This window comes from Cotesia typhae, unplaced genomic scaffold (assembly GCF_013202065.1).
Source record: "Cotesia typhae breed Kobodo isofemale line unplaced genomic scaffold, CoteBio_Ctyphae contig_5, whole genome shotgun sequence".
NCBI classification, from domain to species: domain Eukaryota; kingdom Metazoa; phylum Arthropoda; class Insecta; order Hymenoptera; family Braconidae; genus Cotesia; species Cotesia typhae.
Genome location: NW_027423757.1, coordinates 2,366,065 through 2,382,208, shown reverse-complemented (window position 1 = coordinate 2,382,208; position 16,144 = coordinate 2,366,065). Strand labels below are relative to the sequence as shown.

General features: G+C 27.0%; 2 protein-coding genes across 4 annotated transcripts in view; both read left to right on the top strand.

Moving 5' to 3' along the window:
- Window positions 1–16,144, top strand: part of Sesn (Sestrin) — a 105,029-nt gene that overhangs the window by 22,942 nt on the left and 65,943 nt on the right. The window lies entirely within an intron of this gene.
- Window positions 582–14,240, top strand: LOC141531390 (uncharacterized). Its single transcript, XM_074249194.1, has 2 exons — window positions 582–783; window positions 13,657–14,240. Exon 2 carries the CDS (start codon window positions 13,782–13,784, stop codon window positions 14,052–14,054), a length of 273 nt encoding a protein of 90 aa, XP_074105295.1. The 5' UTR covers window positions 582–783; window positions 13,657–13,781; the 3' UTR covers window positions 14,055–14,240.

Here is a 16,144-nt window from a genome sequence, read left to right as displayed (position 1 = left end):
TCAGCTCCCATCGTACTCACTATGTGTGTAAAACAAAAATTTCATTACTGACAAAATGATTAAAATTCATTTAACAGTTCTTTTTATGTTAATTTAATTGAAAAAATTCAATACGGTAAAATCAATTGCCTTTTTATAAATTGCCGGTTTATTGATTATACATTTTTATGTCTGTATTCTTTTTTTGTTTGAATTATTTTCATTTTCTACTTGATTATGTTTATTTTGAACGATTTTACTCTTAATTTATAATACGTTTTAATTATGAGGGTATTCTAAGGAAAACCAACATTAATGTAACAATCATGTTAGTTAAAATTGAAATTACGGAGGAAGATTGTAAACGTCATACTCAGATTTCCCAATCTAATTACATTGTTTTCGTGGTTAATCGAAAAGCTGGCATTCATCGTAGGGCTATTGAATTCCAAACTTAATGTGGTATTATCCGCGTTCATGATAATATCCAATGGAAAACTTGACTTTATCGAAAGTAGATGCGCGGGCGCGAGCTAAACGTGGTTGGTGGGGTGGTGGAACACATAGTCTATTTCTTAGTGAATACGTTCGTTTCAGTACTTGCGTCGCTTTACACTTAGTGGATATGTTGTTTGGTACATCGCTATTCTACGTTTATTTTTGGCGCGATATTGTGAATGACTAATTTATAATCTATTAAATTACTCTTTACGTAATTAATGGTTTTTAAAATAATCTGATTACTGAAATCAAGTCTTCCTTGATTTTAATGAGTAATTTAAACGCTCAGATCATTCATTTCAGGTATGATATCATTATTTAATAAAGTAATTTTTTCATTTTTCAATAAATATAATATATGTTACAAAAACCATTGATTCAAAACCAGTTTAATAAAATTTTCCCGCTTGTTCTCTATTAAAAAGCACATATCCATAATTTTTGCACTTTTTATTAACAAAACTCTTTAATACAATCGAAAAATTTTTCATTATCTTTTGAGAAAGTTACAAAAATTTATCAGCAGGTTGACTTTCATAATCTGAATTTTTAGCCCACGTCAATACGTCGAAAAATGAGAATCTGTAAATCTAATTTAATCGCATATTTTTATCTATTCAACAAATAAACCGATTTGGATGTTTTCTCGCGAACACATAAATATATCAAGCTTTCGATCCAAATAAATTTTTAAATTGGATGATCACTTACAAAATTCCAAAAGGATCAAAATAGGAAATAGCTTGAAGCTATCAAAAATTCGTTCCTTCAAAAATAGCGGAAAGTTACCGGGATAGCACTCAAGGTGAATCATTACAAGGTACATCATAATTTAACCCTTATGTCAATAACCGGATAATTATTTGAACTCTGTAACCCAAGTAAAATTTTTTTTCCTATTTGCTTGACAATTTTTTTGCTAAGATTATCCATTTTGTATTCAATTATTCAACCAAATGGTTGTTGTAATGATGTAACAATTATAGATAAATTATTTATTCGAAAATGATTATTTATCGACTTTTAGAATGATTTTTTTTTTCATTTTTCACAATACTATTCTTTAAAAGAAGTATCAAATCGTCTATGGAATTTAAAGCTTATTAATATATTAAAAAAGTTATAGCAATGTTATTTAAGTGTGAAATAAGCTTCCATAAAACATAGCCGTTGATATATTTGATTATGAAAAAATACTGGGAATTCTGATAATTGGGTTGACAGTATATTGATAATAAATGAAACTAACATTCATAATATATAGTGACGTAGCTTTGTGATGTTAAAAAAAGCTTTGTTTGATAACTTTTTTCAAATAATCTCGATTTTATAATTGATGATCGTTAGTTTCATTTTTTCGATGTAATGATACGTTATCCGATTTTGTTTGATTTTAGAATTACATTTTATTTCGCTTTTTAAAATCTTTTTTACGACCAGCTTAATATCAAACAAATCCATTATCCGGGTTCGATAAATAACAATGTGTACAGTTGGCGCAGAATAATACTATACGTATTACTGTAAAAGTGGACATATAGTATTAATCTAGTATTGAAATGTATGCGAACAAGAAGTTCAAAGTGTACGACTTTACTTCAAAAAACCGTATTACTGAGCTTTATATTAAGGTTATGCGACGCAAAGCATCATTCAGAAATGCACTCTATCGTTTCTATCTTTTGAAAAATATATCCGCTAGTCAGGAAACAGAAAATATGTATACATCCTTTAAAAGAAATTCAATTTTCAATAATTTTTTTTTTTAAAGAAAATGCAAATAATAATTTTAATACTAAGGTCTTTTTTATAAACATCAAAAGTTTTCAAATATTCGATGTTTATTGAAGTTTTGATTTATGTATCATTCTATACAAATAATTCATTGAATATAAAGCGGTAAATAAACATATTATCTGAATTTCATTGTCACTCGTCGGTTCAGTGGAGTAACTCTCTCTCTCTCTCGCACCAAATCTGTACTTTCAAATTTGCGTATTTTCACGTAAATTTTGCCAATATCGCTCTTGTACTAGTTATTCATTCGAAGGGTCGGTTATAAACAGGTACATACTGGCAAGCGAACTGCATGGAAGCTGATACCGTTAACATGAAATATAGATGCAGAGAGGCCGCTCTGTTTAGATTTTTATAGTAATTATTTGGATTAAATCCTTAAATCAATAGCATGGGTTGGCTGTTATTATTATTAAAAGTAACGTAACATAAATCCTTGTTATTTGATACAAACTTATCCTTAAATTAAAAATCTCTGTAATCTCATTTTTTTTGCTTCCTCGTTAGTTTTATATTTTTTACAACTTTTAATCTTTTTATTTTTATGCTTTCACCGTATTTTAAAGAGCAGCGTTACTGCTGTACTAGAAATCTCCTTGAAGGATTTAGCTTAAATAATTAAAATAAAGAGCCTGATAAAAAAGTGATGTTTCCTTGCTCACTTTTATAATATGTAACGGCTTTTAGTGGCAATGATTATATAAATCATAAGCATTGAATTTATTGAAAATTTTTATAATCTCCAGTAAAAATAAATTATTGCGAAAATAATCATTAAGTTTTTACCTTAAATACTGGAAAAAAAAAAAAAAAAAAAAACCTTTACATTAAACAAAAAAATATTATAAGAAATAAAGAGTTAAGTTTTATTTCTATGATTTTAATACATGCAGTTGTTTCATTTTCCAGTTGTGGTTTAATAGTCATTGACTAAAGATTGCATTTTTTCATCTATCGATTTTTATATTTTATGAGGAGTGAAAAATAACAAAACTTTTTTTATTTAAAATAATGATGACCAGTTAAAATAACTTCTACAAGTAAATCTGAAATTTGAACTTTGGATTATACATCGATCAATAAATAAATAAATACATAAACGTATTCTTTATCGAATGGTATGATTCATTCTAGTACTTTGTAATCAAGTATTATTTAAATTAATTAAAAATATATTTATAGATAAAACGATTGTTTCTCTTATACACATTTATCGGAAAACTTATTAAAGTTCACTTTGAATAATTTCTGTTAATTTGTGGCGTATAATGTGGTTCGGTAACTTTTTTTACGTTATTTAGAATTTAATTAAAGTTGCGTATAAAAATCAGCAGTATATTGACTTTTGAAAGTTCACACTACAACCGCAACATAAAGTTAATTTACTACTGAATGCAATATAATTATAGTGTCAAATTATTCCATTTAATGAACAGAGTTAACTTTTTACCGATATTAATTACTTTGTTCATTTATTGACATGACCACAATAAGATGTGAATGAATACTTATCAATAAAATCATTACATCCTTTTATTTGATTACAATTTCTGTATAGAAAAAAAAAAATAAATAATTAATTTAGTTCATGTATAAAAATAAATGATTAGATTAGAATATGTCAGATAGAATTGTAATTGAGATTTTAGTTTATAATGTCACTTTATAATTTAAGCTCGTGTCGTCAATTCAATTTCCCTCTCTTGAGATATATATCGAAAATAAGTATTGTTAAAAGCAATGTCGTAATCAAAATATTTTAAATGTTATTTCCTCAAAAACGCAGAACAATATAGATCAATATAGAACAATGCAGAGATTAAACAATTCAATATAATATACAATTCAGAACGGTAGCTCTACCGACTGAAATAAATTATAATTATCAATTTGAGCATAATTAAATATTTATTAAAGTGCTCTTAATTCACTGTTAATTTTAACGCAAATCAATATGTTGGAATGTCATATAACATTCGTGGGCTATTTCCATCAGAAATTAATTCTTCCAACTAATTAATTTACATTACAAATCATTATAAAGAGAGTTTATGAGCAATCATTTTTCAATAACGTTGATATGGATAAGGGTCTTGATATGCATGCGAAATGTTCCCACTTACGTATTCTCTGTATTTTCAAATATTTCTATTTTTTTTTGTGCCGTTCTCAACGAGTACAATTTTTTTGTTGGGACAGAATGGTTTTTTCTGCCGTTACTTAAAAATACATGTTACATAACATGATAATAATAAAGAACATTAACACAGAGGACCAATTAATTGATTCACACACAAACATATGGCACACTAATCTTCGTTTCGTTTAGTAATTATTCATTGACGTCACTGAATTGGTTCTTATCAGTTGACGTAAATAAATACTTAATTCTTAAACTGTACGCCGAAAAAATGGTGCAACGAATAATGAAAGACTAACAATAAAATTAGGTTCTAATTTTCGTTTATTTAGTTAATAAAACGTCACATTTATTATTCTATTCAGTGACTATATTTTTCATCTATAGAGATTTTTTTATTTCGTTAAAAACTTGCCAGAGTAAACTATAGTATGCTGTAAAGTTACATAATCAAAAGGTACACAATGTAACGCAAGTTACAATGAAACAAATAAATTTAAGCAGTTATGAAAGTTACCATTTATATACTGCACACCGAATAAATTTTTATGGTTTTTGTGTTAAATAATACTTTTATATTCACATATATATGTTTATTGCGTTTACTATTCGAAATAAAAGCCGTTCTACTGACAATAATAATAATAATTACAATGTTGATAATTTGAACTGATCTTTAAAAAACGAAGATATTCATAGATTTATGAATGAATAATTGTAATTTTCCTTTTAAATTCATATTTATCTCTAATTACTTTTTATAATTTTTCTGTTCCATGGCAACTTTTGCAGTTTTGAAAATTTTTATTAATAAATATAAATTCGTTTTTAAATTACTAAAAAATATTAAACTAAGTCTTAACAAAATGAAAGTAGCGCGCAGTGTATAATCATAACAATTTTACACCATTATAAATGAATATAATTTCAGCCGCAGCATTTAAAAAAAATTAACTAGCGACAAAATAAATCTAGCACCACGATAATAACCGACGTCATAACTCATCAATGACAAAATAACTTTTATAATTACAACTTTCTAGGCTTACATTCATTATTGAGAATGGAAATTCCGCGTTTCTACACGGAAAAAAGTAAACTGTAATATTCACTCGGATTCCGGTTAGTTTTTATAGTTTCAAACAGTAAAGCGGACATCGGGGTGGCAAAAATGTAAATATTACAGTACTTAATGTAGAAAGTATAAAAGCCACAATTTATAATTTAATATCCAAAATAAGTAATTAGTAGTTGTCACTATAGTAAATAACGACTCTTTTATCTTTAAAAATTACAGTTTCAAACAGTAAAAATTGCCATTTCAATATATAGTCCATATTATGAAGAGAAGGGGAACTTAGATGAAAGAGAAGGGGGTATTACTCTGGGAGAATTTAATATTTCAAACAGTAAAAATTATACTTTTAAAATATACATTTTACCAGTCTAAGCAAGTCAATAATTACAGTTTGATTTTTAGCGTTGCGTTTAAAATTTACCATTTTACTTTGTAAATATTGACGTTGCTTGTATTAGAAATTTACTAACTTTATTCTATACTTTTTACATATCATAACATCATTTTTTAGGTACGAAATGATAAATATTAAAGTCTGAATTCTTAATTATTGTACTTTAACATTTTAGACATTTACATGGCGAATATTACTGTTTGAAATAGTATTTTCTTCCATGTAAAGAGTAAATTGTAAGGTTTAAATTGTAAATATTACAATGTGAATAGTAAAATCATGATTTTACTGTTTGAAGTGGTAATTTTTAACAGTTGATCATTACTTATTATAAATCGACTGTTATTTATTACAGTTTACTTTTTTCCGTGTATATATTCATTATGATTTAAATACATTTTTAATTAAAAATCAAAAATACTATCTGGCTTTTTAAATAATTTGAAATTTTATTCGACTGGTATTATATATGACTATTTTATCTTTTTCTATGTGCTTCATTACATCATTAGCCATTTGAATTTAAATAGAAATCAAACTCAGTTCATGAGTATAACATTAATAGCGTTCGTATGACACACTTGGGTGTAGTAATTACGTTAGTTATTTTGCAACACAAATATTAATTCTATTTATTTTTAACTGCAATAGCTAACATTTTGGTCTTATATGTTGTATTAAAGATCAATAAACTTTTTTTCGAGGTGAAAAATGTCGGGTACTCATTGATAGGGTCCATAAGTTTCCTAAAAAAGTACATTTCATTAAGTGATCATATTCCCATGATGATACTCTTGTAATTCCCAGAACAATAATACAAACTCCATGTTGATATAATTCTTACCCGAATTCAGTTAATATTGAGTTGCGAAGTAGTTTTAACCTGGTTATCTCTAGGGATCGAAAGTTATTAATTCAGAAAACAAAAGCTGTCATTGAAAGCATGAGGAAAGAAAAAGTAAAAGATTCATTTTTCAACTTCGTTCCTACAATATATATGCTATACCGTGTACAAAAGTTACGTTCTAGTCCGGTTTCGTCTTACCTATTGTTTATTAGTTTATTTTTTTACTTATCCATTTAGAAACTGTTCTCTCTCTCATCATGGCTAATGAAACGTGACTTTGAAGAGCTAACACGAACTTGAACGTGAGGAGTAATTCAGTTGCTGTATGAGAAATAATAAAATAAAATAAAGAAAATCATGAAAAATAAGTCTGGCGAAAGTCGAACAGATTACTTAGAATCGGAAAGCTGACAAGATGCATTGCCAACAAGATTACAAGATATCTCGATAAATTATTTATCGGTAATTTAATAATGATAATACTATGAATTCGGAGCAGAGTCCAAGTCCAGTCTTTGAAATTATGTAGTCATTGATTGATTGATTTCAATACGTGACATTTAATACTGTTTACAATTATACATGTTTAATATTGATAGAAAAAATATATACATATATCATAATAGGTACTCAAATATTTTTTATGATATATTTTTGATATACTGTAAAAATATAAATCGTTTGATTATTTCGATATTAATAACTAATAATAAAGAGCTATATTTCCAATCGTTATTAAATTCACTCCAGACATTAGCATGTATAATTGATAAGCAAGATAAACAATGTAGTCACTGATCGACTATTAACTAAGCATTGTAAACCGTATATTGACCCGAGTTGTATGTATAATTCAAAGAGTTATTGAGTAATAATTTATAATTATATTTAAACCGTCATTTTTTAGGGATGTTAATTTGAATTTTGCAATTTGCAGTAGTTAAGCTGTTATTTTTATCTGATCTATTATGAAGTAAAAAAAATTCTCGTATGTCATCTTTAAGAGTATAATAATGGAACATTAGATTGGCTATAAAGTTGTTAAAAATTTTTGTAACTTTCTTATTGACTGGCAGAAAGAAAAATTATTGTCTAGATTAGGATTTTTGGGCTCAAGAATTTGTTGAAATGAAGCATTCAAATTTTTTAATTTTTTGAAAAACGAATGTCAATCTTTGCCACTGCCTTTATTATGAAATATTTGCTTTCATTATAATAGATCATACGAATAGCTTTACATTATTTCAGTTGGCTAATTTTTTTCAACACGGGTCTAAAAGGAAAATTTTTGACATTTATCAATTATTCATACTAATAATATAAAATATATGATTTTGAAGTCTTATTTGTAGAAAGTTATAAGTAGAAGAGTTTGAATGTAGTCAGCCGAACTCGTGATTTTGTTCGGGTTCGAAACCTTGTGAAAGTAGATGAATTTTAAATTTCGATGAACTTTCAATGTAAGAAGTCAATAACTCTCAGTAAAAAATTGGACAATAAGCCATAAATTTTTTGGTCGCTCAAATTTTTTTAAAAGTTTTAGTTTATATCACACAATAAAAAATTTTGCATAATTTTTTATACATAGCGTATGTAACGATAAATGACAAATACACAATTTTGTATAATTCATAGGTAAACGCTTAATGTATTATACACAAAAAATTTGTGCATAAAATTTTTTACTGTGCATCAGAAATTTTCAGTCGTATTCCCCTCGAAAATTACGGAGCTAAAATAAAAAATTTAAATGTAATTTAAAATATATATTTCTACTGACGATTGTTGCTCTTTAAAATAAATGCAACTTCCAATGTCAAATAAAAACCGGTAAGCTTTTTGCAAGTATTATGTATCCCCGAGAGTGATTATGTCGCACGATTACAGGAACGAGTCGAGTTTGTTAGATTGTAGCCACAGGCGATTCGAAAAACTGCACTTTGATAATAGTTTTCTAGATTCAATTACTTCGTCATGACAGAAAAAGTAATTAAATTTTTTTAAATAAATATAGAAACGAGTTGGCCCAGGCCTTCCGAGACGTTGTAGTTAGTCCACAATTTTTAGAAAATTAAATTTGCTAATAGTATTTTTTTTTCTCATACTTTGAGAAAAAGTCTTTCATACTTTGGGATTAGAAGTTTAATGGTTTTTTTTTTTTTTTTTTTTTATATTTAAACAGTATTCGAAAATAGCCTTTTCATCTAAAAATTTAACTCTTCCTAAAAAAAAGCCACCAAGTTCTTACAGTCGTCCTTGAATTAAATTTTTTAATAACATTTTATTTTCATAATTTTTTTGTCTATTTGTTTAATTTAAATTGAAGAAAAAAATTTAATATAACGCAAGCAGAATAACAGCATTATTTCCTTCCCTTTCGGCGAAAAATTTTATATCAATCCTAGATTCTTCTTGAAAATTCCTGCACAGCTTTATTTAATGGATGCGAAGCTTTCTTTATTCCCTTCGAATGACAATATTCACTATACCACAGTAGAAGTCGGTGAGGAAAAAAGAAGAAAAATTCGCCAAGATAAGTCTATATACCGGAATAATAGCCTAGCAGTTGAAGTGTCCTTAACAATATAATTCGCCGGTACAATTTGACGTAACTTTTCAAGCTTAAAGAAAACGGGCTACTATACGTTCACAATGATATCATTTTATGCTAAAGTCGCTGTTTATATATACATATCTGCGTTTGTTATAATTTTAAGGCAGATAACGATACTTACGTTCTAATTTTGAACAAAAAGCCATAAAAGTTGTCCACTAAACATACTCTAAAGGTTTTACCCAATTTGATGTTTGTGATGAAGACAAAATCCTTTCAAAAGTTCGTCAGTAGTTCAGAGGCTTCCTTCTTATAAATAACTAAAAGACTTCTCGAAGTTCACAGAGAAGATATAAACGATAAAAAGAGAGTTAAAGTTGGCGACAACCATTTTCTTAAGGAGAGTGTGCTATAGTCTATGATCAGTGTCATTTTTCTTCTTTTAACAACTTCTCATACTTTCATGCTCTTTTTTTTGCACTTATTCGGTTCTCAAGCTATAATGGTCTTCAATGAGAAACTGGGACAGGATTAAAACTCAGAAATCCACATTCGAAGAACGTTCAAGAGTCTCTTTCACCTTTTGAGAAAAACTTTACTGCACAAAATACTCTTATCTACACAATTCATTCTATTACTTACCTCTTTTTTTTTATCTCTCTATCTATTCTTGCTCAGGTCGATGTGCACTACGTATATAACTGAACATGAAAGCGAACGATTATACGCGTCTGTGGACTCAAATAGACAAGAGATATAGCAAGGTCAAGAAAGAGGATGAGGTCATTACGTGAGAGTGCTTCTAATCCAAACAAAAATCAACCACAAATAATACTATTTTTTAATTAAAAAAATTTAGCTTTAGGAAGAATAATTTTTAGATATTTCCAAATTTTTCATACTGGGTTATAGAAGTTTCAAACTTTAATACTCATAAGTTAAATATTATTAGTTAAAGTATAATAAAATTGAAAAAAATAATTTGAATATTATATTTTAAATTAAATTACTTAAAAAGTTGGAATAAATTAATACGTCATTTCCGCTCATTCATTAATAATTAATAAAATCGACTGCCTAACTATAAAATTTAAGATGTTTACTTAAGATTTAAAAGCTGAAGATTATTTTAGTTAATTCGTATAAAATTTTAGCAAGATATTTCGTAACAGCTCATTATTTGTAAAATAAACAGCAATAACTTTTATGTCAATATTTTCTCAATTGTTGATTAATTTAATATCTTAGCTGATAATAATAGAGAGAAAAAAAATTAAAAGTAAATCTCCATAATTGCTTAATATATTTTTTAACAATTGACATAGACGACTTCGATATATTGATTTTATGCCAAAAGTGAAACTTGTTTATTATATTATGTTCAAATTGGCTGCATTTTTTTGTTTTGCCATTTCAATCTTCAAGTCTCTTAATAGTTTGTGCACGTATTGAACCAGAATTATGTCACTCTCATTACTTCTCGATAGTAATTCAAGAAAATGAACAAGTGCCAATTTTTATAAACTCAATGTTTTTATGTAATTTCTTTTTCAGAATTAATTCTGCAGAAAATTGTTATTGTAAATGTCATTCATTGTAATTTTTCGTAGAACATGGTATTATTTCAAACTTCAACTTCAGCTTAAGAGTTTTTGTCAGATTCTTTACAAATTTATTTTTATTTTATTTTAAATTATTTTCATCTTAACTTCGAAAAAACTTCTAGTATGACGAAAAGTTTGTAAGAAAAAGTTGAATATGAATTTTTCTTACTAGTTTTTTAAGTTCTTTTGCTGTTAAAATTTAAACTTACACACTTTAGGCATACGTATAGACATCAATAACAACGAATCCTTTTCTCAAATGACTATTCGAGCGTCTCAATTGTTTCTATAGACTTTGAAAAGTTTTTTACTGCAAATAATGGATGGTTATCACGATAAGGGATAAATTGAGAGAAAAGATAGTTAGAGTAAGCTGAAAGTATTTCATGTTTAAACTAGTTATGAACTGTAATTTTTCATGAAGCAAAAGTGCACTGCGTTGTCTACTTATTACCAGCTTTTACTTATTTCTGAATGTACATAAATTTGTGATTATTTTATTGCTTCATTTCTTTTATTTCCATTCGATATTGTTAATGCAAAAGCAAAGTTACTATCATTAATTCTGTTTACCTGTATAACGTAAAATACTGCCAAACTTTTATATTAAAAAATATACGTTGCAAAGAAAAGTAGTCGTTTTCTAAAATTGCCAAGAAAAAGTTATTCAAATTGACTTTCCGCTCGGTCTGCAGATGATGTTCCTCGATCGTGTATTTTGAACTCCTCTCTTATTTACACTTTACTCAGTTCGTTTACTTATCAAGTTTTGCTCTTTTGACCGAGAGGTAACATATGCATTCAATTGCTTCAATTGCAAATAAACTTTCCCTCCACTAACTATGAACATTATCGGAAGCCACAAAATCACCTTGGGTACCAAGTTCTCCTGTTTATATACATTTTATCCCAATAGTAGTTTAAAACAGGTATACCATTATTAACCAAGCTTGCTGGACTGAATGCTAAGATTCTGAAACTGAATTTCTTCTTCTTTAGTTTTTATTCGTAAAAACTTTTGTCGTAATTTGCTTTTGAATTATTTTATTGATGTTGTAATAAGACAATTCTTCTAAGTTCTTCTAAACATACAGAAAATAAATTTTGAAAAAAGTTTTTGAGGAGCTTGGTTAAGTTTTAACACATTTTTTAAGTAAATAAGTCTTTGTTCCTCACGAAATTTTGTTTAACTTTTATCAGCTGTAAGATGAATAGTTTGTCGTTAGATTAAATTTGATAATTATTTCTTTTATTCTTTTTTATTCTAATTATTAAAAAATTCAACGAATTTAGATTATTTTTCATTTAGTGTTCTTTAATCACCTGAAGTTTATCCTCCGTTAAAATTCGCTCCTTGAGCCAGTGATGAATTAATGAATATCTGTAATACGCTTCCAGGCAGCAGTCTAAAATTTTATGTTCGTAATACTGATGGGCATAAAGATATCTAATCGTTCTCATATAAAGACGTTACATTCTCGTGAAATATTTTATGCTACAAGCGAAATATATTCTGGGTATTGAATAAAGATGTATTTTATCCGTTACTTATCTACTAATTTTAATGGACAACCTTGATAATTAATTAATGAGAATTTTATAAAGGTTGTACGATTAAATGTTCCGTTTAAAAATATTTTACCGAACATATTCTGTCTGATAATCTAATTACATTATACATTGTTCGATACAATATAATAGTATTGATACAATATAATAGTTCGATACAATAATAAGTATCCATATAAATATTAGGTCAAAAAAATTTTAAATTAAAAGTTGCATTTTTTTTCATTTTAATGCAAATATTAGCAACAGGCAAAATTTACAAATAAATAATGTGCATCATAAAACTAATTCTAAAAAATATATAGTTTAATTAATTCGGTAAATATTAGCCGATTTTAGCTCTTAAAAATAATTATCTGTGTAAAAAAAATAAGAAAAATAAGAATTAGTAGAATTTTTATTCTACAGCTTGATAATTATCTTAATCTCTGCATTAATACCACTATAAATACCATCTCTGTAAATGGAAGTTTCCTATCTCCAAATGTTTCCTGATAACCTACAAGACTGTACCATTCGAAAAACTTATTCGCTTTATTATACGATAACAATCAGTTTAAATAGTTTTTTATTGGAGATAATATCTTGGCAAGTCATTTTCTGGCGCGCAGCAATCCGAATATTATCACAATTTATGGCCCTCACGCTCACACTCACGCATCTAAAGAAATCTCATTCAAACTTGTTTCTTGTTTCTTGTATACTATACTTTATTGTAGCACCACTGTTGTACAACAATTGCTTGTTTTCAAAATTTAGCTCACACATACATGCATACCTTTATTATTTTAAACTTACAAAGATTCGTTTTACGCGAGCAACTATTGTACTTTTTCTGACGTCAAGAACATTTGAATACTCAACATGATTGTTGTGTAGTTATAAAAAATTCTACATTCTCTACTTTCTAGAATCCTCGGGAATTTCGCTTATTCTTTTTATTCCTTAACATCATTTACTACCGTTTTTTTTTGTTTTTCCTCGTTATCACTATACTTTTCTGCGCAACCGTTTCATCCTTTTTTTTTTTTATTTATTCTCTTGATAAATTTCACTTTAAATAAGTTATAAAAAATTCAATTTGAATATTATTTACTAAAGGTCAGCTTTCATTCTTTGTTTGCTAGTTTGTTTTTTTAATTTGTACTTTTTTTTTTAAATAAAAATATTAATTAAAATCTTTTTATTTTCAGGTTCAAGTAAATAAGTTGTAGAATCTGCTGGCAAAATTCGTTTATTGAAAATAAAGAAAATTCGTCGAGGCAAAACGAAAAAACACACTCGAGCTAAAGAGTCATTGGACGTAAAAGAAGAAAAAATGCAAATGACAAGGATGCTTCTTCAAGAACCAGGTTGGAAACTCGAGAGAAAAGGTTCAGCATTGTTTTTGCGCCGTGACAGCTCACATCCAAAAGCTACGCGAGTTTGTTTTAGATGCGACGTGGAAGTACGCGAATACGAGAGAGACGAAGATTATGGGATTGATATGGAACAGCCGGAAGTAACTGCAAGCCCATTAGCAATGTGCGCAAGTTGTCTAGCTGCTCTCTGCGTAACTGTCATCTTACCTTGGCTTCTCATTGGCGGTTAATTTATGCGAATCTATTATTAGGGAAACTCCTGATAATATATACATAATGTAATAAGATTTATTTATAAAGTATTTTATTTTTTTATTCATGTATTTTGAGTTAATCATTTCCATTTCTGACTATTTTTTGTAATTATATTTTTTAGTCTTTTGAATTTCATTTTCAATAAATGTCTACCCAAAAATTTTATCATCTTTTTTAAGACCAAAAGATCGTTTCAGATTAGTAAAAAAATATGATTGAATACTACGAAGAATTGAAAATTATTTGTTGAAAAATGTTTAATTATTCACTAAAAACTAAAATTTATATTTAAATTTCAACTATTAGTAAAGAAAATACTTGTATTTTATAGTAAAATTTATTTGAAGTCGGTAAACTAAACGTTTGAACTATTTAAATGATTTCTTTTAATTAAATTTATTTATTAAAAGAAATTTGCTATGATTTTTAAATTACTGGAAAAAAAGGTTGAAATGTGACATGAGAGAGAAGAGGAATTAAAAAGTCTAAAAATCGTCCGACGTAGTTAATGGCTAATCCCTTGTATTTGAACCTACGTTGATGACAAATCAACATACACGTATGAGATAATGACTGAAGTATAGCATTTTTAAGCATTACGTAGGGAATATTTTTACTGGTAAGAATATCACGGTTTTCGATAAGCACTTTCCAGAAAAGTAGAGAAAAAACTTAGATTCTGAGGGTGTGGTTTGATGAAATAAACTTCAAAGCAAACGAGAATATAAAAGTACCATCAAAGAAAGGTACTCAACCGTGTAGATAATATCCGAGCGTACTGTTTTCTTTTTGCCTTGGAACATTGACAAGTTCTGAAAAAAATATTTGAAATTTTTGAATTTTTAGTCTTAAACATCTATACTGTAAAAAAATATAAAAGTATCTTTAAGAATTTTTACAATTTTTGTTTATTTCTTATTATTCGATAAACTGTTTTTATTGTGAATTTTTTGATGGATAGCTTAATTAAAATCAAACATACCATTGTATATTTCACTAGAAGGTGTTTTACTTAGAAAACTATTTAAATATACAACACACGATAATTAAATTATAGAAACGATTAAATTTGTATGAATTGGTGAAAAATTTTTGAGCAAAAATTGAGTGCAATCAACGTATCGTGCTTTAGATGTGTAAAAAAAAAAAACGTTTTCTACTCTGATCTTTGTATTTTTATAATCGTCACTTTCTCTACTCTATCTAAACTATTTTTACTGCTAAAGTAAATTTGTTTTATCTGAATATCTCTGAATTTCTGTGAAATGCAATATGCGTTAATTTTTTAGACAAACTGGGTTGATTTGTACTTTTATAATAAAAATCCAAAGATGTTCTCCATGAAAGCAAGTAAATTAAACCTGTTAAGTATATATTTAGAATATCATACAGTAAAATGTATATTTGTAGAAAATTAATTTGTCGATTAAAAATCGATTTTTTTTTTTTTTTTTTTTTTTTTTTTTTTAGGGTATCAAAAAACTGATAATTCCTAGCCAACAATATTTTTTATTTATTGCTGATTAAAAATCGTGAACCTAATATCCCTTTTATTATACCAACAAAATATTGACTAAAAATTCCAAATATAAATTTATGATTCTTTTGATTGATCTTAAAAATTGCATACATTAATCCATTTATTAAATTGAAAAATTTTATTTTCAAAATTTTAAATTAAAATTTATTTGGTAAAGTTAACAATCCATAGGGCATCACACAAGTGCAAGAAGCGTTTTGAAAAATAATTCCGGTGAAATGGAGACTAAGGCTAATGTTTAAAAATTTTATTCATCTTATGATTTCAAACCTGTAATAATTATTTTCAAAGTTAAAGATTTTGAACTGCATCTCATTGAAAATCACTAAAAGCTTTCTTCATTTTTTGACTGAATTTCTTCCAGGAGTTTTGCTAAATTTCTTACTAAATCTACACAACTCTATGATTTTCTTAAACATTTTACTTACGATTCAAGTTTAGCTTTTTAAAGTGATAATAAAAAAATTTTTTTTTCTAAATATTTAAAAATCAAACTATCCATTTATTGTACCTTATATAGATTAA